The sequence below is a fragment of the Mustela lutreola genome, chromosome 4, assembly GCF_030435805.1.
Source record: "Mustela lutreola isolate mMusLut2 chromosome 4, mMusLut2.pri, whole genome shotgun sequence".
NCBI classification, from domain to species: Eukaryota; Metazoa; Chordata; class Mammalia; order Carnivora; family Mustelidae; genus Mustela; species Mustela lutreola.
This window is the reverse complement of record NC_081293.1, coordinates 188099382-188117181: the sequence shown is the minus strand read 5'-3', so window position 1 is coordinate 188117181 and position 17800 is coordinate 188099382. Positions and strand designations below refer to the sequence as shown.

The 17800-nt window shown below is 38.1% G+C and overlaps 1 protein-coding gene across 3 annotated transcripts in view; it reads right to left on the bottom strand.

Annotated features, from left to right (window-relative positions):
• Positions 1–17800, bottom strand: part of UBN2 (ubinuclein 2) — a 100139-nt gene that overhangs the window by 11354 nt on the left and 70985 nt on the right. For 2 of the 3 annotated variants that reach the window (XM_059171985.1, XM_059171987.1), the window contains exons 15-17: positions 14402–14633; positions 13883–13972; positions 1079–11349 (exon numbers count right to left, since the gene is read on the bottom strand). The exons of the other annotated variant lie outside the window; for it this stretch is intronic. In XM_059171985.1, the coding sequence (XP_059027968.1) occupies positions 11300–11349; positions 13883–13972; positions 14402–14633 (372 nt within the window). In that variant the 3' untranslated portion in view covers positions 1079–11299. Of the gene's footprint in view, positions 1–1078; positions 11350–13882; positions 13973–14401; positions 14634–17800 lie in introns of those variants that run through there. 3 annotated transcript variants of the gene reach the window in all.

Below are 17800 nucleotides of genomic sequence, written 5' to 3'. Positions count from 1 at the left end.
CTTAACATGTTTTTAGTAAAAACAACTGCAGCCTATTCTCCATGCACAAGGACCAACCCTTTTAAAAGTTCATGTTAATGATAAAGCACCAAAAATACATGTAAGTATAAGGAAAAAGAAAAAAGCACTTATATAACCACTCTTTATATATTTTGGAGTATATGTCCTTTTTCGGGTTTTCTACGTGTATATACATACACAAATGACAAACTGCTTCTCCACCAAGTTCCTTTCTATCTCTTTATCCTTTCCCGACCCCTTCCTCAGAGTTCTAAGGTTGACTTCTTTTTCCACCCTTTATCTTACTTGCACTTTTTTTAGAAGTCTTCTACAAGTAAGGATTTAAATGATCGCTTCCTTTTTTTGGTCTTTATTTTTTTAAAAATTCTAAAGTAATCTCTATACCCGTTGTGGGACTTGAACCCACTCCTCCAAGATTAAGAGTCACATGCTGTACCGACTGAGCCAGCCAGCCAACCAGCCCCATGGAAGATCACTTCTGCAGATAATTCTCACGTCTACATTTCAAACCTTGAGCCTGGCAGCGCGCACACACACGCACACGCACGCACATGCACATATGCACACGCCCTATAGCCTGAAGGAAGAACCTAGTGGGCCTGTGTTCTAGGACTTCCAGCCTGGCTTCTACTAATCCCAGTGCACACCTCATACCAGACCAGTCTCTTTCCTGCTTCTTCCTGACTCTGCTCACTCTGCTCAGGACATTCCTTTTTCCTTCTTCCTAGCCAAATCCCAGTATCCCGAGACCCGGCTCAAGTGCCATCCAACTGACAAAGTCTTCTCAGCTCTCTCCAGTCCTGTTTCTCCCCTGCTCTAAACTCATATGTCAGGCAGCAATGGATCACACCTTTGTGACAAATTTTGAACTGTAATCTTTTAACTTGTCATGAGATAGCAAAGTGTTTGTTAATACACTGACGTGGGGACCCTGCCCTTTACTTCTGTTTCTGATAGCGCCTGGCACAGTACAATACAGACAACAGATCCTCAAACCCTACTGATAGAATGAGGTACTAAAACCCAAGTTAACCAAATAATACAATGGACACGAGAATAATATGTACATTCCTCTTTATTTAATACAACACATAACACATACAAAAAGAAAAAAACACTCATGTAAAAGGTCCTGTCACAGAAGGATAGACAGGAAACATCTACACTGAATCAAATAAGGCTCCTGCTTTAAAACAGGGGTTTGCTAGCTATACCTGGAATATGAGCAAGGCTGTTGCAAAAAAACAAAAAGAAAAGAAAAAAAAAAGAAAAAAAATTCCCTGCACTGAAGGGGTATATCCATAGGGCTAATTTACTAAATTCACAGATCCATATTTAGGAATGTTTAAGCCCTCTCACATATCCAAAATTCATCAGGGTTTTATGAAATGTGTGGTTATTTTTTTAGTTAAAAAAATTTACCTGTCCTTCTTTCTGCTTAGAAAACAGTGACAAGAACTCTCTAAAAACTAGAGACCACCAAACCACCCAGAGTTTGGAAAGCTTTACCATTCAAGTTCAGAGGGTGTGCAGAACAGAGAATGCAAAGGCAAGATGGCAGTGGGAAGAATTTAACTTCTCAGTCATGTCCTGGCAGCCCATATTCAATCCACCGTGGAAAAGACAAAATGGAAATACCTCGGCTCAGTGCAGGGGTCAGTAGCAGCAGTTTGTCCATATTCCTGCTCTAAGTAGAGCCGGAAATTAAACAAGCACCAGTTCGTCTCAAAAGAGCCTTATACAAACACACACACATACATACCCACACCCATTCACATGTCCTCACCACCCCCTTTTATTTAAATTTATTATTTTTTTTTTTACTAAAATAATACAAAAAAGGGAGACAGGTATATTTACAAAGATCCATGGCTGGTACAGTACATAATTTTTAAGACACACTAAATGCTACAATCTTTCAGGTCCTGAGATTATTACAAATATCAACTCAAAGCTGTGTTCAGGTCCAGTTTTAAAGGAGGAAAAAAAAAATCCCAAAATATTAAGTCACACACTTATTTAAAATACAGTATATCCCTTCAAGTTAGCAAAAACGCACCTCCCTAGAAACAAATGCAAGACAGTAATCAGTGCCCTTTACCCAGAGGAGCTGCAATTCTTTAGGCTCCTTCCTTCGAGATCAGTTGTGGAACATGTTGGCATCTCTGTCAAGTGTGGAGGCGGCTAAAGAGGAAGATGTGTACCTGGAGGGAAGTTCCTCTAGAGAGTGAACGTTCACTGTATTGGTTAAGTCCTGTTTTTCCTTCTGTTACCAAACAAAAGTCTTTCCCTTATCAAAATTCATACCCCACGTGTTGGAAATATGTGCTCACCCAGACTAAAAATCAGAATCCTTATTCCCAATCAGTAATAGCAAAAAGATCTGCAGTTCCACAATAATTTTACAACTGCAAATAAACTTTCTTGCTTGTAATAAAGAGAGAGAACACCCATCCCTTAGTTACCTCGGTAAACTCTGATTAGCGTATTATTTGGGGCACAAAATTCTCACCAGCCAGAGATTTCTTTTCCTTTTCCTTTTAAGCTTGACAATGTTTCGTGAGCAAAACACAAGGGCAAGCCCCAGATAACATACCTTTCTTAAGGACAATTTGAGATTTTTGATACTTTCTGTAATTTTTTAATGACAGCCAACAAAAGGACAATACAAAGTTTGAATCTTTTCTGTGGCTGGATGTAGATCAGAGGAAATTATTTGTAGGCTGGAAACCTGCCTCTGCTGGTGGAAAAGGCCCCTTGCTTATGGGAAGGTCTCAGATGGTATATGTAATTAATTATGTAGGCAGAGCCAGGATTTAAAAAGCCGGCCAAAGATGGCCAACTTTCTAACTAACTATATAAAACAGCAATAGATTTTATCAGCTGAGAATAACTTCTTTGTCTTTTAGTGCCCCTAGCCAAAATCAGGGTAATCCTTGGTAGTTTTGCAGGTATGGGAAAGAAAAACTCTTATGTGCCAGTCCAGGGCACACTAACCTTGCAAACAGCACAAAACAGCAAAAAAATGAGGAAAGGTTATGGCCACAAGGACAGAAAATACAAGATAGGCAAGGTCTGACAAATTATGGGCAGGTTGTCACAGAAAAACATGCTGACTGGCTGGTCTTGGTTACTGCTGACTCTTAAATGTGCTTAGAGGGTAGATGGAGTTGTTAACTTCAAAAACAGAAGTATTTCCAAGTTATCTTGAGTAATAGTTATCTTTTTTATATTTCAATTAGGTTTCCATTAGCGCTCTATTATAAAATATTTTAAAACTAGATTTAAGATAAAATAGAATTATATTATCATTAGCAAAATGGGAGCAAATAACATACAGAGTTTTCTGAGGAACATAAAACTGGTTCTAGGAAATTATATGGCCCGTGTGAAGCAGACCTTTGCAAAGCAGGTTTATTCCAGGGGAAGGATATGAAAATAAGCAAGGCAGAGTATTATGAGAAATAAGAGCCCTTAACAAAGGTCTGCATCTCATTTGAATGACCTTGAAAAATATCAAGAGGAAGCCATGAATTGTAGCAACCACAAGGTATAGTGGTAGAGAAAGCTAGTTTTTAATACAAGGGAGAAGAAAAAAAAAAAAAAAACAATTCCAGTCACCAGTGAACTTGATGCCAAATCCTGGACATAGAATCCCCTTTAATTAGACTACTGAGGTTTCTGAAAGGATCCTTGACCTGTTGGGGATACAGTTTGGAAAACTGCTAATGGTTCACCATAAATGGCAATATGTAAGAAAGATTGAGAAGTTAAAGAATAACAGTATGAAGAAATTAAATAAAGATCACAATAGCTACTTTTAAGCCAATGATACTTTGGGAGTATCTGAGAAAAATGTTAAGTTTTCATTTCAAAGTTGTTCAAAGGCAGTCTGATGATAAGCCTCCATCAAGTCCCTGTCTGAGTCTGTGCGAGGACAGGAACATTGTCCTGGACTGTGCCTGCAGTCTTCACTTCTGAATGCAGTGGAGACCCAGGAAAGACCGCCAGAGTGAGTGAGAAAAGGACGTGAAAGTCTCGTCTTTCCTCTCGGGACTCTTAGCAACTGGGTGATGAAATGGTTAACTTAAGGGCTCAAACTAGAGGTAAGAAGAAGGAAGAAAGGAATTCAACATTAAATATTCAAAGCCATTTTTAATTAGAGTCTGACCAACTGTTCAGCTCTACAAACCTGAACACTGTGCCACAGAATCTAGAACTTTCTCAGAACTGAACATTGGGATGATTTCTTCTTAACAACCCAAAGACATTCCATGATTCTCACTACAGTTTTGCACTAGTAAAAGGATCTGTACTTAAGTTTTTCAATATAAAGTTCACATTTCAGGATAGATGAACACACAAAATATCTGTTTTACGCTTCTGTTAATTTTCTCTAGAGGAACAAACACACATAAACCCTTATGCCTTATTTCTTTGGGTAGAAGTCATTTAACAGTTGTATTTGAAGAATGGAAAAAGAGGGAAAATGTGGAAAATAAAGAGTATGTTTATCTGCATAGTTGATATTTAGAGGTTACTAACTAAGGCGTTATCTTGAAAAAAGCAATAAAAAGCCAAAAGGTGATTTTTAAGACAAAAACATCCTATCACTAGATTAAATGGGCCTTGGCCCATTGTGGGAATTAACACAGATGCTCTGTCTGCTTGGGCCTGGGGCTTTCTCTGGACTCACTTGAGCTGGGTAATTTGTTCCTCATCCTCTACATTCTCTTTCCTGACCCTGAATATGTGCTAGAATTTAAATCTACACACACTCTCTAATAATTTTTGCTTAGCATTTAGCACGAACTACAAACACAGCATCCATTTTTTCCTGTTGCTGTTGTTGAAACGATAAAGGAAAATTCTAAGTATCACTACCTAACATGCCAGGATGAGAGGGGGATCAAGAGGGGGAGCTTCATTTCTTCTTTAGAGACGGGCAAAACACGCTTCCTTCTGTCCCTTCCCCTTCCCAGCCCACGTCCCAGCTAAGAAGTGAATCCTGCCTCCTCTCTCCTATTTTCCTATAACCTGAGCAGTGGATGGCTCTAACTCTTTAAGGGGTGGAAGAAGCCGGAGTTACACAAAGGTAGACCAGCTAGTATCTACCCAGCTGTGTGTAGTGCTTGCCCCAACGGCACAAAGGTGGATAGACCTGTAGTGACAGGATTAGTGCACAGTCTCTGATGTACAAGGACGAGGAGACGCGCATTCATTCCTCGAAGGTTAAAAGCTTGGCTGTCCATCACCAGACAAGTGACAATAAGGAAATTAAATTGCGAAGATGGAAAAGTGAGGCAGCTAAAACTTGCAGGATCATTTATCAATCCAAAAGCCAATCATCCAAACTTTACCTAGCTGTAGCTCCACAACCTTGGCAAAAATCACACGTGTATTAACATCATAAAAGGCTAAAAAAAAACCCCCAAAACCTACTTATAATTAAGAAACTTAGTGTTACTCCCCCGAACCCTTGTTAACCTGAAACTAACCATTTTAATCCCACCACAAATATGTTTAAATAATATGCATCTAAAGTAGAATTCCAGTGATTTTTCTTTAAAATTAAAAATCTTATGGTACTTTTATACCCATCACAGGGAAACATTTTTTAGCCTCTGTGGAAAGATGGTAATACTTTTTTAATTACATAGGACATTTTAGAAAAACTCAAAGTATTTTTGAAATAGTAAAGTCTCTGATATCCCTGGGAGGTAGGTGAATATTATACCCAATTTTCTAATGGGTAATCTGAGGCACGAAGGTTAAATGATATTCCCCCTGTTAAATACAGTAACTCCAGAGTAACGCGTCTGAGCTGAGGCTGCCTGATAGTGCTTCTGCCATCCAGTGACTCTACCAGGAGCCACTGCTTTCTGTTAACCACCAGTCTCCTCTTCCCAATTAAAATGTCTTTAAAAGGGGGCACTTACTAGATATATTTGTACTGGTCTCTGAGGATTGGTTCAGCTTAGTCTCCCTTTGTGTGTCCTATCTGTTTTCAACAAGAAACAGATGAATCTTAGATACTGAAGATTACACTATTCCACTCCAGGGAGAACTCTAAATAGCTATAAAATCAGATTAAGCCAAATGTAATTATCTGGCAAATGAAAAGAAAACCGAAGACCTCTCAAGAATGCTATAGTTATGTGAATGTTTACATGAGTATCTGAAGTCTGTTTATTAACCTTTTCACAGATATGCAGCTGTATGAATTCTTCGAAAATCATTTTCCAGAAGCAAATACGATGCACATTGAATGTGGACAAAGCTGGTTGTTTTCAACAGGTGTCAAACCCACAGTATCCAACTTCCTTCAAAATGTACTCAGATAGAACACCGAGCTCCTAACTCTGGCTCCCCCATGTCTTTACACTTGCCTGCCACAGTGCACCTCTATCAACCTGACCCTCAAAAGACTCTTATTATTCCAATGCTTTCTCCAGGATTACTCATGCCAAGTCTGAAGGGCAGAGAGCAGATGGTTACATCCAGGAATAGTCAATGAGTCCACTAAATTTACTTAAATTGAAATAAATGACTTATTCTATTTATGTATTTTTGTTAATGTCTACAAACAGATATTCAAAGGGGGAAGATAGCATCTTGTGTAAAGACAATTTCCCAATCTACCCATTTTAATTGACTAAAAGCAATGGAATAAACAAGCCAGTAGTTTTGCAAACATCGAAAGGGCTGTGTTTGGAAAGGATGCAATGGTACAGCAGCTACTAGTTATATATATATATATATTACATATGTATACATATATATACACATATATATGTATTATGTATCTTACACATATATCCTTATACATATAAAGAAAAGGAAGAATATTACAGCATGACATGACGTTGGCAAGTTTGAGATTCTTCCTCCTGAATCCCCTGACTTATAAGCCTGTACTTAGGATATCTGAGAACACTTTTAAGAGGGGGAAAAAGAAAGAAAAAAAAGGCACTTAACAAAGACAAAGGCCTGAATTGAGCATGTTTTAGAGGAGTAATATAAGCATTTGACCAGAGCTAAGAAATGATTTACAGAGAGTTAAACTTTTCCCCTTCAATTTTATGAAATAAAACTGTATAACATGTTTGTAATCGGTCATTTACCCACTACTGCATTTCTGTTTCATTATTACAAAAGCAAAAAAACAAAACAAAACAATCATACATGCACAATAGAAAGTACAAGAGCCCCTTTTGAGAACATACGGTCAGCAGAAACTACAGTGCTGAAGCACAAGGGAAAGGTCTCAAGTTCGGCCTGATTATAGATTTTTCTCACTCTGCTATTTCTAATTTAAAACAAAGAGAAACAAAACAGCAACAAACAAGAAAAGAAGCCAACACAAATTCAAAACCTACATGATAATAAAAAGAATTCCGGGACCAGTGTGCTTTTATGGTACACTCCTAAAATAAAGTATCCTAACTCTATGTATGGGTCAAGTTATAGGACAAAACCTCCTAGAGATAAAGAACTGTAAATCAGATTATAATCGACCAATACAGGCAAAGTTCATTATACAAGTGTAGCAGCAAATATGATAGACAACTGGAGTTCTAGGAGACTGTCCCAAGGGACAGAGAGTTCTCACAATCAATGGCAGTTGGAATAACAGTAGAGTTTCCATCTCAGAAACTGTCGTGAACCAAGTAGAGGAGGGAAGGGGTGTGGTAAGGGCAACCGGAGAAGAAAGACTAGAGGGGCCTGCCCTTGCCAACCCTGGGTAGTAAACAATTTAGATCTGCTTTGGGAAGGGGAAAAAAAAAAAAAAAAATCCTGGGTTAAAAATCTTTTCCAGTAAGTTGTTTTCAACAGGTGTCAAACCCACAGTATCCAAACAAGTATGTGCCCGGTTCTTCCTCCTACCTTGGTGATGCAAGAAACCCTACTCAACTTCTGTGATATTAAAAAAAAAACGTAATTTGGGCTAACAACATCCATCAAAGGGGTGGCAGGCATAAAAGAATGTATGAACACGAGCCTCTGATTTCCTCAGAATATCAGGATTCTGCGACTTCAGATTAACTTCACTTCTTTTTCCCAAACGTTTTTCTTCAGGCTGATCTTAAACCCCTGATTTCTTTTACCCTCTGATCTCAGAAGCATATGAGAAAGAATTATCATTGAGTTATAGTGGAATTATTGCTTGCATTGATTCTGGAGGCTCTGAATGAGCTTGACACTTTGCTCCCAAACAGTCTCCAACCGAGGCTCAGCATGGCTGTCTCTGAAGACAACTCCGCTGACCGTTATTGCTTGTGAATACTGAGGATTAACTTGTATGTACAGTAACAGCTTATACATCAGTGAAGGCAATTTAAATACAAGACAGTTGAAAACGAACAGCTTAATTTTCCTGAATCAAGAGTCCCGCCGAGTGGGACATAATCAAGTGTGCTGATTATTTTTGCATTGGGATGTTGCTAATGCTCTTCAGAAATACACGTTGCTCTATATCCTTTCTGACTACTCACCATTTAAAAAATAACATAATTTGACTTTTAAGTGCAAAAATACAGTATGGGTCACAAGTCTCTGGGCTAAAAAATAACCAATTTATATGTCTGTATTTATTAAGAAAAACTGTAAAGACAGGTGCCGGTAAAGTATGGACACCATTTTCAATGTTATGATCTAGAAAAGAAATAGTTCTGTATTTACAGGTAGGAGCTCTCTGATCATACTTATCTATTTAGAAATAAAAGGATGCTTGTTTCATCTGTACAACACAAAAGGGTAGACTTGATTGAAATGGACGTAAGTTAGTGAAAATGTGGTATGGGGCTGAGGGCAGGATCTGGCAGCAGTCCTCAGGGAATCAAGACCGAAGAGAACAGAATATCACCTCCCTGTATATGGACTTCTCAGAGCCAAGGGCCTTCAGATATTTTTACTGGTTAGTTACAAAATAATACTTGGGGGAAGAATTGATAATCCTGTTCTTCTCTAACGGAGACAAAAGAATCATCAGGGATCTTCACATGGCATGATTCAGAACTGATGGATTTCAGAAACTGAAATTATTCCCTGACCTAAACTAGTGATGCATTTTTATACAGAAATAAATTTATGTATACACACAGATGAACACGTGCACAACTATCAGCAGGAAGAGAGATTAATATGCACTCTGACTCTTGGTTCGGGAAGTGAGACCAAGGTCAGCTTCCCAAAGGCAAACTCCCTATACAGACAGTATTAGCAAAGACTTTTTTTTTTCCCCCACATTAGGTAAGAGCAACAGGTATACTACACTGGAATAACTCAAGAATTGGGTAAGCTTCCCTAATTAAATAAACCAAACAATCTTTAATCAAACATATTCAATTCAAGTCAAACCTCTAGGCAACATCGCAATATCCTTTGGAAGCATCCTCTGGGGTGGACACAACATTCTTATTTGTTCTACTGGTAAACTAAATTCTTAGAGGCAAGTAATTATAGCAATGATTTCTCTGAAACAGTCCTCTGCCTTACTGTAACATTTTGGAAATAGTTTTCAGTTACTTATTAACTTTTTACTATGAAGCAAGCCAATGTGACTCTGAAGTCAAAATACAGGTAACACAGATCTGAACAGATCTGTGGTAACTCATTCAGTCCTGTAGGTTATTTGGGACTTTTGTTTAAAAAGGAAAAAAAGGCCACATTAATGCACTTATTTAAATAAATCTGAAGGTATAGGGTGACTTGTAATGAAAACATGAAAATCTTGCTACTACCAATCTGATGCTGTTTTTTAGGTGAGTTTGTTATAAATGGATCAAGCTTACACCAATCTTGGGTACGGTTTAAAGACATTCAGAAGTCTAAATAGGGAGAAAAAAAGAGTGAGAGAGAGAGATTGATAGAGACAAGACCAATGATGATGAAAAAAAAATCAAATGTATCCAAAAAGAACCATAAATTTCTCCCTTAACATCCTTTGTTGAATATGTATTTGCATAAGGAAGCGATGATAACTAAGCAGTCTTACTACTGTCTGCAGGTTTACTAATGTATCAATATTCTCAGTAAATATTAATAAAGCTTTAAGATCCCAAATGCTCCAAATCCATTTCACTACACTGGATACAGGGAGTAAAAATACATTGTGATTGTTATAAAAAATAATCCCTTGTACACATGATCTAATGTAATTCCTCCCTTTAAAATACTATCTTAAAAATTCCAAAAATATAATATATGCCATTTGAATGACCAATGAAGAGGCATGTGCAGTACACACTTACACCTGTCTATATCACCTGAAGTACCACTAGCTAAAAGACCAGGAGAAGTTGTGAACTGCGGGGAAGCTGGGGAAATCTACAGTTCAGAGCGGTAGGCCTGCAAGGGCTAAGAGCACCAAAGTCGCAGCCCTACGTCAAAGATCCCCATTTCTGAAGAGAAAAATGTGAACAAAGTCACATTTTAACATCAAGAATGGAAATAAGAATTAACCAGTCAATACCAGATGCACAAATCACCTGAAGAAGACTTAAGTACCTGCTTCTGAATGGAAGACGAAATTGACCCTTTTACAAAAAGGGGGCATCTAAGTTTCGTCTGTTAAGAGCAACAGGCTCAATTTCTTGACTTTTAAAAATCTTGATGATTTAATAATATATATCACTGTGCTAAAATAACTTTCCTGAAGCCTCTTTAGTCCACTGATTTACACGGGGAGTTGCTACACACTGGAGAAGATTCAAGTTTGTTCAGGATTGTGTGAGGGTATGATATTTACTCAGCTACTGTCTGTATCAGACACAGGGTCATTAAAATTTGTGTGGCAATTTGCTGCATAGTCCACTCAAATAGACATGATTGTTACTCCTGACAAACTGGCCTAATTCCAGATATATTGCCTTTTATTATGCAATTATATCTACAAGTGTTCAGATCCAACCCCCAGGATGGATGGAGTATACCCAAATCCTCAGATTCCTTCTTCCTCCCCCCGCCGGGGAAAAAATCAAATTTGTACTTCTGTGGGTTTGACAACTGAGTCTCTTTCAAGTCAGTTAATATGATAACTTTGTCTTTCTTTAGAGGAGACCAAAGGTCACTAACTTTGCACGAATGCATTTCTTCCTCCTGCACCTGGCTTTACTCAAGTAACGTTCTCTTTCCTTTTTTCCTCCTCACCACAGTGCTTGGGACGAGAGAATGTAAACATCGACAGAACAGCAGCCCTATGACCACAAGAGGACTTTCCCATCAGGTAGATTCCATCAGCCAGCTGAATGTCTCATCTCCATTGCTTGCTGGGAAGTCACTGAGATTTCCGTGGTAATTTAGTGTCCCCTTTACTTTGGCCTCCATCTGAGAAAAGAGGTGTTTAATTGGCATGGGTTGGCATGTTATAAAAAAAAAAAAGATAAAACAAAGAGAACAATTAACTTTTAATCTGCATGTGAAGGACATTGCTAAAAAGATAACCTTTAATATCTTACATGGTACAGCATTAGGTTGAGAAACGTAACATAAAGGAGATAAATTAACTCAACAAAAATGATCCTCTTATCTCAAGTGACTGTGGTTTAGTCGGTTTTCAGCTGAAATACTATTTTCAACAAGTATTTATAATTGACCTCGGAGCCAACTTCGACAAATGCTGTGAGGATTATAAAGGAATATAAAAGACATAATCCTCATGTTTAAGGAACCTACCACATCTTTCAATCCCTTTAGAAGACAAGGCCAATTCCATTTTCCTGTGAGTGAAATTAAATTTCTTGCCATGACACAGCATTTGATAATGAATTCCCAATTATTTACATAAATGAATGCAACACACTGCAAAAATCCAGCTGAGCTTTTGTTTTGGTCCTAACTGGGCTAGAGTTGTAAGTGATAAGGAAAGTCTGCTCCTGTGAACAATGGTTTCTAGGTTTACATACGGCTTTTTAACTTTTGTTGGGAAGATGTTGCGTACTCTTTTTAAACTGGGCAAGAGTAGGACGCAGTAAGCTTGAGAGCTAACAGAATGTTTAAAAAAAAAAAAAAGTCCTGCCTTAGCAAGGACAATGAAGCCTCCCTCTTCTAGGCCTGAGAGAAAAAGTCGGGGGAAGGCATGAATGGTTGAAACACACAGGTGAGAAAGAATAAATTACCGTACTGTAAGATCTGTCCTAAGGCTAGAGGAGACCATGAAAGTCACATTGCTAGGTTCATTCATGTGATATCTAAATTACTCCTGTAAAACAAAACAAAAAACTGCCTCTATTGAAGAAAAGCTAGATCAATGAGACAGGATAATTGTTTCAAAAGCTGTATAAATGGAACACTATTAAAATAATTTTGGTGACATCTAAGGAATTGGCTTTTCCATTTATAATGAGATATTATGTGCCTGTGTTTGTAGAGACAATAATTTTGACCTGACATATAAAATTAAATCCCTAAAATGGCAAGGAAGGACTATGCTCAAAGAGGTATTGGTAAATTAGCAAAATAAAATATTCATATTAAATGAACTGTGAGATTCTTTAGACCAAGGTTTGGCCCAAGGCCCAGATGAGGCCCACCACTGCTTTCTAGTTTTACTGGAACCCAGCCACACTTATGTTGATGTTTTTGTCTGCGGCTGTTTTTGCACTACAATGGCACAGTCAAGCAGTTGTGATAGAAACTACGTGACCTGCAAAGCTTAAAATATTTACTATTTAGGCCTTTTTACAAGAAGTTTATATGCTATATAAAAAGACTATATAAAAGTTATAGTCATTCTTTCAAGGGCTGAGTCTGGGGCAGCTTACCACTTAGGTCTTTTACAGGATTAATTATAACCCGCTGCCTTGAGATTGCCACACAGCTCCCACTTCTGCATGTGGTCAACCATAAACTTGTTCAAAGATCATTTTAAATGCAGTGTCCAAAAAGAATAGTGAGGTCCCAGTCAACCCCCAAAGCTGAACAGTTATTTCTGTTCAAAAGATCCTGAAAATAGTCTTCAAGAATAGTATCAACAGTCCACCAAGGTCAACTGCTGGTGAAAGCAAGAACCTTGAGGCCAATATGTGATGTCCAGCGTCTAATCCCTAATCTCAGATTTACACGGATCTAGCTGGCCGGCAAGTATCTAATGCATACAATTTGGATCATATAGATTGAATCACTGCTAAAAGACAGAAAAGTTGAATGGTTAAGAATACAGCCCATCGGGACGCCTGGGTGGCTCAGTTGGTTAAGCTGCTGCCTTCGGCTCAGGTCATGATCCCAGCGTCCTGGGATGGAGTCCCACATCGGGCCCTTGCTCGGCAGGGAGCCTGCTTCTCCCTCTGCCTCTGCCTGCCATTCTGTCTGCCTGTGCTTACTCGCTCTCCCTCTCTCTCTCTGGCAAATAAATAAATAAAATCTTAAAAAAAAAAAAAGAATACAGACGGTCAAGTCAGACTGTCCAGATTTGCATTTCAGCTCACTTCCTAGGATTATCCTGATCTATAAAACTGGGGGCTGTCATTAGCTCACTCACAGGCCTGTTAGAAGGATTAAATTAGCTAATACATTAAGTAGTCACAGGACCACTTGGCACTTAGTAAACCTTCGATACATATGAATTATTATAATCAGTGGACATGACTTTTGTACACTGTTTAAGGAATCCTCTTCTTTGTCCTCATTTCCATATAGCAAACACATGTCTTCAAAAGGTTTTTTTTTCCCACATGTAACGAAAGGTCTCATACCTATTTCCTTTTTCTTATAAGGAGTTTGTTGTTAATAAGGATTTAGTCATATGAAAATCTGTTTTTTCCAACCTTTGTCATCTCATTCAGTTTTCAGAAAAGGTATGTAATCCGATTTATAAATCTATATAAATATTAAAAGATGAAAAAATAGGTGGCTTTCTTACCATTGAATGTTTGCTGTAAATGTGTAGGCAGAGGTGAGTGGGAAAGTGTTGCTGCATGCTGAGCTCCTGGCTGTAAACCCTTTAGTAAATCTGAGAGAAAAACAGACCTGTCAGTAATCTTCAACCTAAGATTTGAGCCCTCTTAGATCAAAAATAAAGATATTTATCTAATGTACGATATAGCCCCTGACTTCAGAGTCTTTCTTAAACTAGAGCACACTGAAAAATTTATATGTATAAAAATATGTGTATGCAAATAACCCAGCAACTACGACTCCCTTTATTAGTAGTTTCATTAAGATAGAAATGTGGTATAGATGGTTCGTTTAAGAACTGTTAATAAAATCTGATTCCAGTAATTTGACTTACATATAAATGAAATAAATTGCATTTCTTAAAAAAAAAAAAAAATTCTGTCATCTTCACTAACTCCACATGGACTATTCTCAATGGGAATAGTCATGAGGTTTCCTGCTCTGTCACACTAGGAAGCCCAGTAACTCCAAGAGCCCCACTTACTCTGAGTTAGGCTATGGTGGAAAGCGGCTGAGGTAGATCCCGAGGTGGTTGTCACTCCAGCTGTGTCCGTTCCAAAGCCAAGTAGCTCCAAGGGAAACTGGAAGGGCATGGTCACTGGAACAAGGCCACCCAGCATCCCAAAAGGAGTCACATTTTGATTTGTTACAGACAAAGGTGATGTCATGAGAGTCAGAGGTGAGGCATTAGCCAATAATGACGCTCCTGCTGTGGACTGCAGAAACCAGGGGTCAAAATACATAAGAAATCAAATCTTTAACCTGAATTGATTTATTTTATCTAATATCCTTATGGGCGTAAGACTGTGTCCTATATCTAACAGAAACGTTAGGAGACAGAAAATGAAGACTGAGGTGAAAAATACATTTCTAAGAGCTACCCATATTGGTTTAGAAATTCATTCTCTACTCGGCTCTTCATTGCCAGTTTAAACTCCTTATTTTAAAGCCAGTATTACCACTCGTTCATTCATACCTCACCTCAGACTTCCACTTTTCCACTTTTGCTCCTAAGCCCTCCATCTGAACTATGGGTCATTAATTCCATAACAATTTCAATTTGGTCTTTGAAAATGCTTGGTAATTTCACTGTTTGTTTTACCATCTTTCCTGATACAACTCATGGGGTTAGTGTTCTAGATGAGGACCCTCTCAGAGCCTGTAACACAATACCCACTGCTTTCATCATAACACCTTAAAGAAATGAGGCCATCCAGATGTTCTTCCTATTCCTTTATTAGCTCTAACTGCCTCTCCTCCAAAACTAACCATCTGACCTATGCCATGAATCCTCCTATGCCGAACTTTCTGGTACAAATATCGAGTATTATACCTTTCTCCAAGTTGCCTCTGTCTTGTCATACACAGAGACCTCATTTTTTTTTTTTTAAACAACCACAGTTACTCCTGGCTGTTCCTCACCCCCTAGAAACAACCTTATTTGTATTCCTTTTGTTAATCAAATTTACTAAATGATACCCTCCATTCCCCACATTACCTAGTTTCTCCTTAACCCCTGAAAGCTGGTTTCCATGTTATTACTTTTCTGAACATAAAGACTCCTTACAGTAAAAGGTGTTTTAACACTCCTCTATCTGGGCTTTGATGCCATGTGTAAGAAAAGTACATTTAAATCAGAAATACGCTAACATTAACTAACTTTCCCTAAGAAATTACTTACGTACACTTCCTTAAGCTAATTTAATTCTTTGAACAATTTTCTATTCAGCAATAATCTTTTCCCATTTTGACTTTCTTTTCTACATGTACTTATCAACTAACATTACAATAAAATTGTCTCAGTATCAGATATTATCTATGATTGTTTGTGCAACTGTGACTTTTCTTTTGTAGTCTTATTTTACCAATTCTAAGTTTCCCTGGCCGAAATTTTTACAGTTCTAAATTCCGTCAAGAATACTGAATTCTTCAAATTTTAGTCAGTAATCGATGTTAACTATCATCAGGTTTATTTTGTGTGCTCACTCCTCTTCAGTAAACATTACTAGTAAAGGGCTTATCATTTTATTTCTTAGTTAATATATGAGAAAAAATTTAAGTGATCCTCCCGTACCTATATGCCACAGCATATATATTTCTTATACTGAACAGTCCATGCCACTGCTAAACAAAAAATGAAGAACACCTTCCGGAAGGCTTTAAATCTGGTTTCACTACTCTTTCTCTAATAGCCTTCCCTTCCTTTATTTCCTTTGTTAGCTCTCAAATTTATATCCTCATCTCGGTTTCAATTCTGTAAATCTAAAAGCTCAGGGAGGAATGGCACTTGGCTATGGAACACTCATCAACAACTGAACTCAGCAGCTCCTGTAATCATGTGACCCCCACCTTATAGCTCAACAGCTATCATTAATAGTCTCGTTCTTTCTGGGCATCAGGGCTTAAAACCTTAGTTTTTAGACATCATAAAAAAATGGACAAGATGAACTTACTGTCAACATACCCATTCTTTTTCTTTTTTTTTTTTTAACCACCACTTCCTCCAACACTTAAGTACAAATTTTCATTACTTTATGCTTAGACTTGGACACTATTCTATTTTCTAGTCTTGAGAGCCAACTATGATATACAAAATGGATGCACTGGAAAGAATTACTAAATTAGAAATAAGGACACTTTGAAGCAACTTAGATAGAAGGGATCCTGCATCAATTTAAGAATTAAAACTTTTTTAAAATCATAATTCTCTTGTAATCTCAGGATAAGATGAAGCACACACTCCAAGACCATGTGCCCCAAGTGGAGGCCCCTACAGAGGAACATTAAGTACTGCTAAGAAGGAGAACTCAAGCTTTTCTGGAGAAGGCTAAGTGAAGTATTAAAATAGCTGGAGGGGCGCCTGGGTGGCTCAGTGGGTTAAGCCGCTGCCTTCAGCTCAGGGCATGATCTCAGGGTCCTGGGATCGAGTCCCGCATCGGGCTCTCTGCTCAGCAGGGAGCCTGCTTCCTCCTCTCTCTCTCTGCCTGCCTCTCTGCCTACTTGTAATCTCTCCATGTCAAATAAATAAATAAATCTTTAAAAAAAAAACAAAAAAAAAAAAAAAAAGCTGGAAAATGTAAATTAGGGCAACTTTCCAAATTAAGTGAGTAATCAAAAATGATGTCATGCCATAACTGTGTAACAGTTTGTATTTTCAAAAAACTCCCATGTCCACTTTTGTTTATAAATCCAAAATGAAACATCAGACTATCTAAATATTACATAGCGTTCACAAATTTCTCTCTCCCTATAAGATGGAGACCTTTCAAAAGTCGGTCGGGTATCCTACTGTTGATATCATCCAGAAGCCTAGAGGAGAAGCTGCCAACCAAAAACAGGCAAACAGTTCAGGATAATGCTCCATAATCAAACATACTTCCATGACCTACATATTTCATTTCCAAGGGAAAAAAATGAAGGAAAACCATGCTCTTCCTGTGGTGGGTGTTCTACATATCTATGCATGGATGTATATGTGTGTGTATATATATATGCAGGTACATATATATATATATAGAGAGAGAGAGAGAGAATTTTAAAAAACCACCTCCCCATTCTCTACAAAAACCAGGGAGATATTTTGAAATATAAATCTATGAAGACCCTCCAATGGCTTCCCACTGCATACAGATTAAAACCCCAAGTTTTTATTGTGGCCTGCAAGGTCCTCCATCACATGGTTCTGATTGATCTCAGACCCCATCACCTATCCATCTCTCCCTAGTCCAGCCATGCATACCTACATGTCAGGCTCTTTCCTATCTCCATGTTTTCAAACCTACCACCTCTCTAGCCTGGACTGTTTGTTCCCTCCTATCTCCAAATGACTGTTTATTCAATTCTCAGCTCAAATGTTATCACCTGAAAGAGGCTGTCCCCAAAT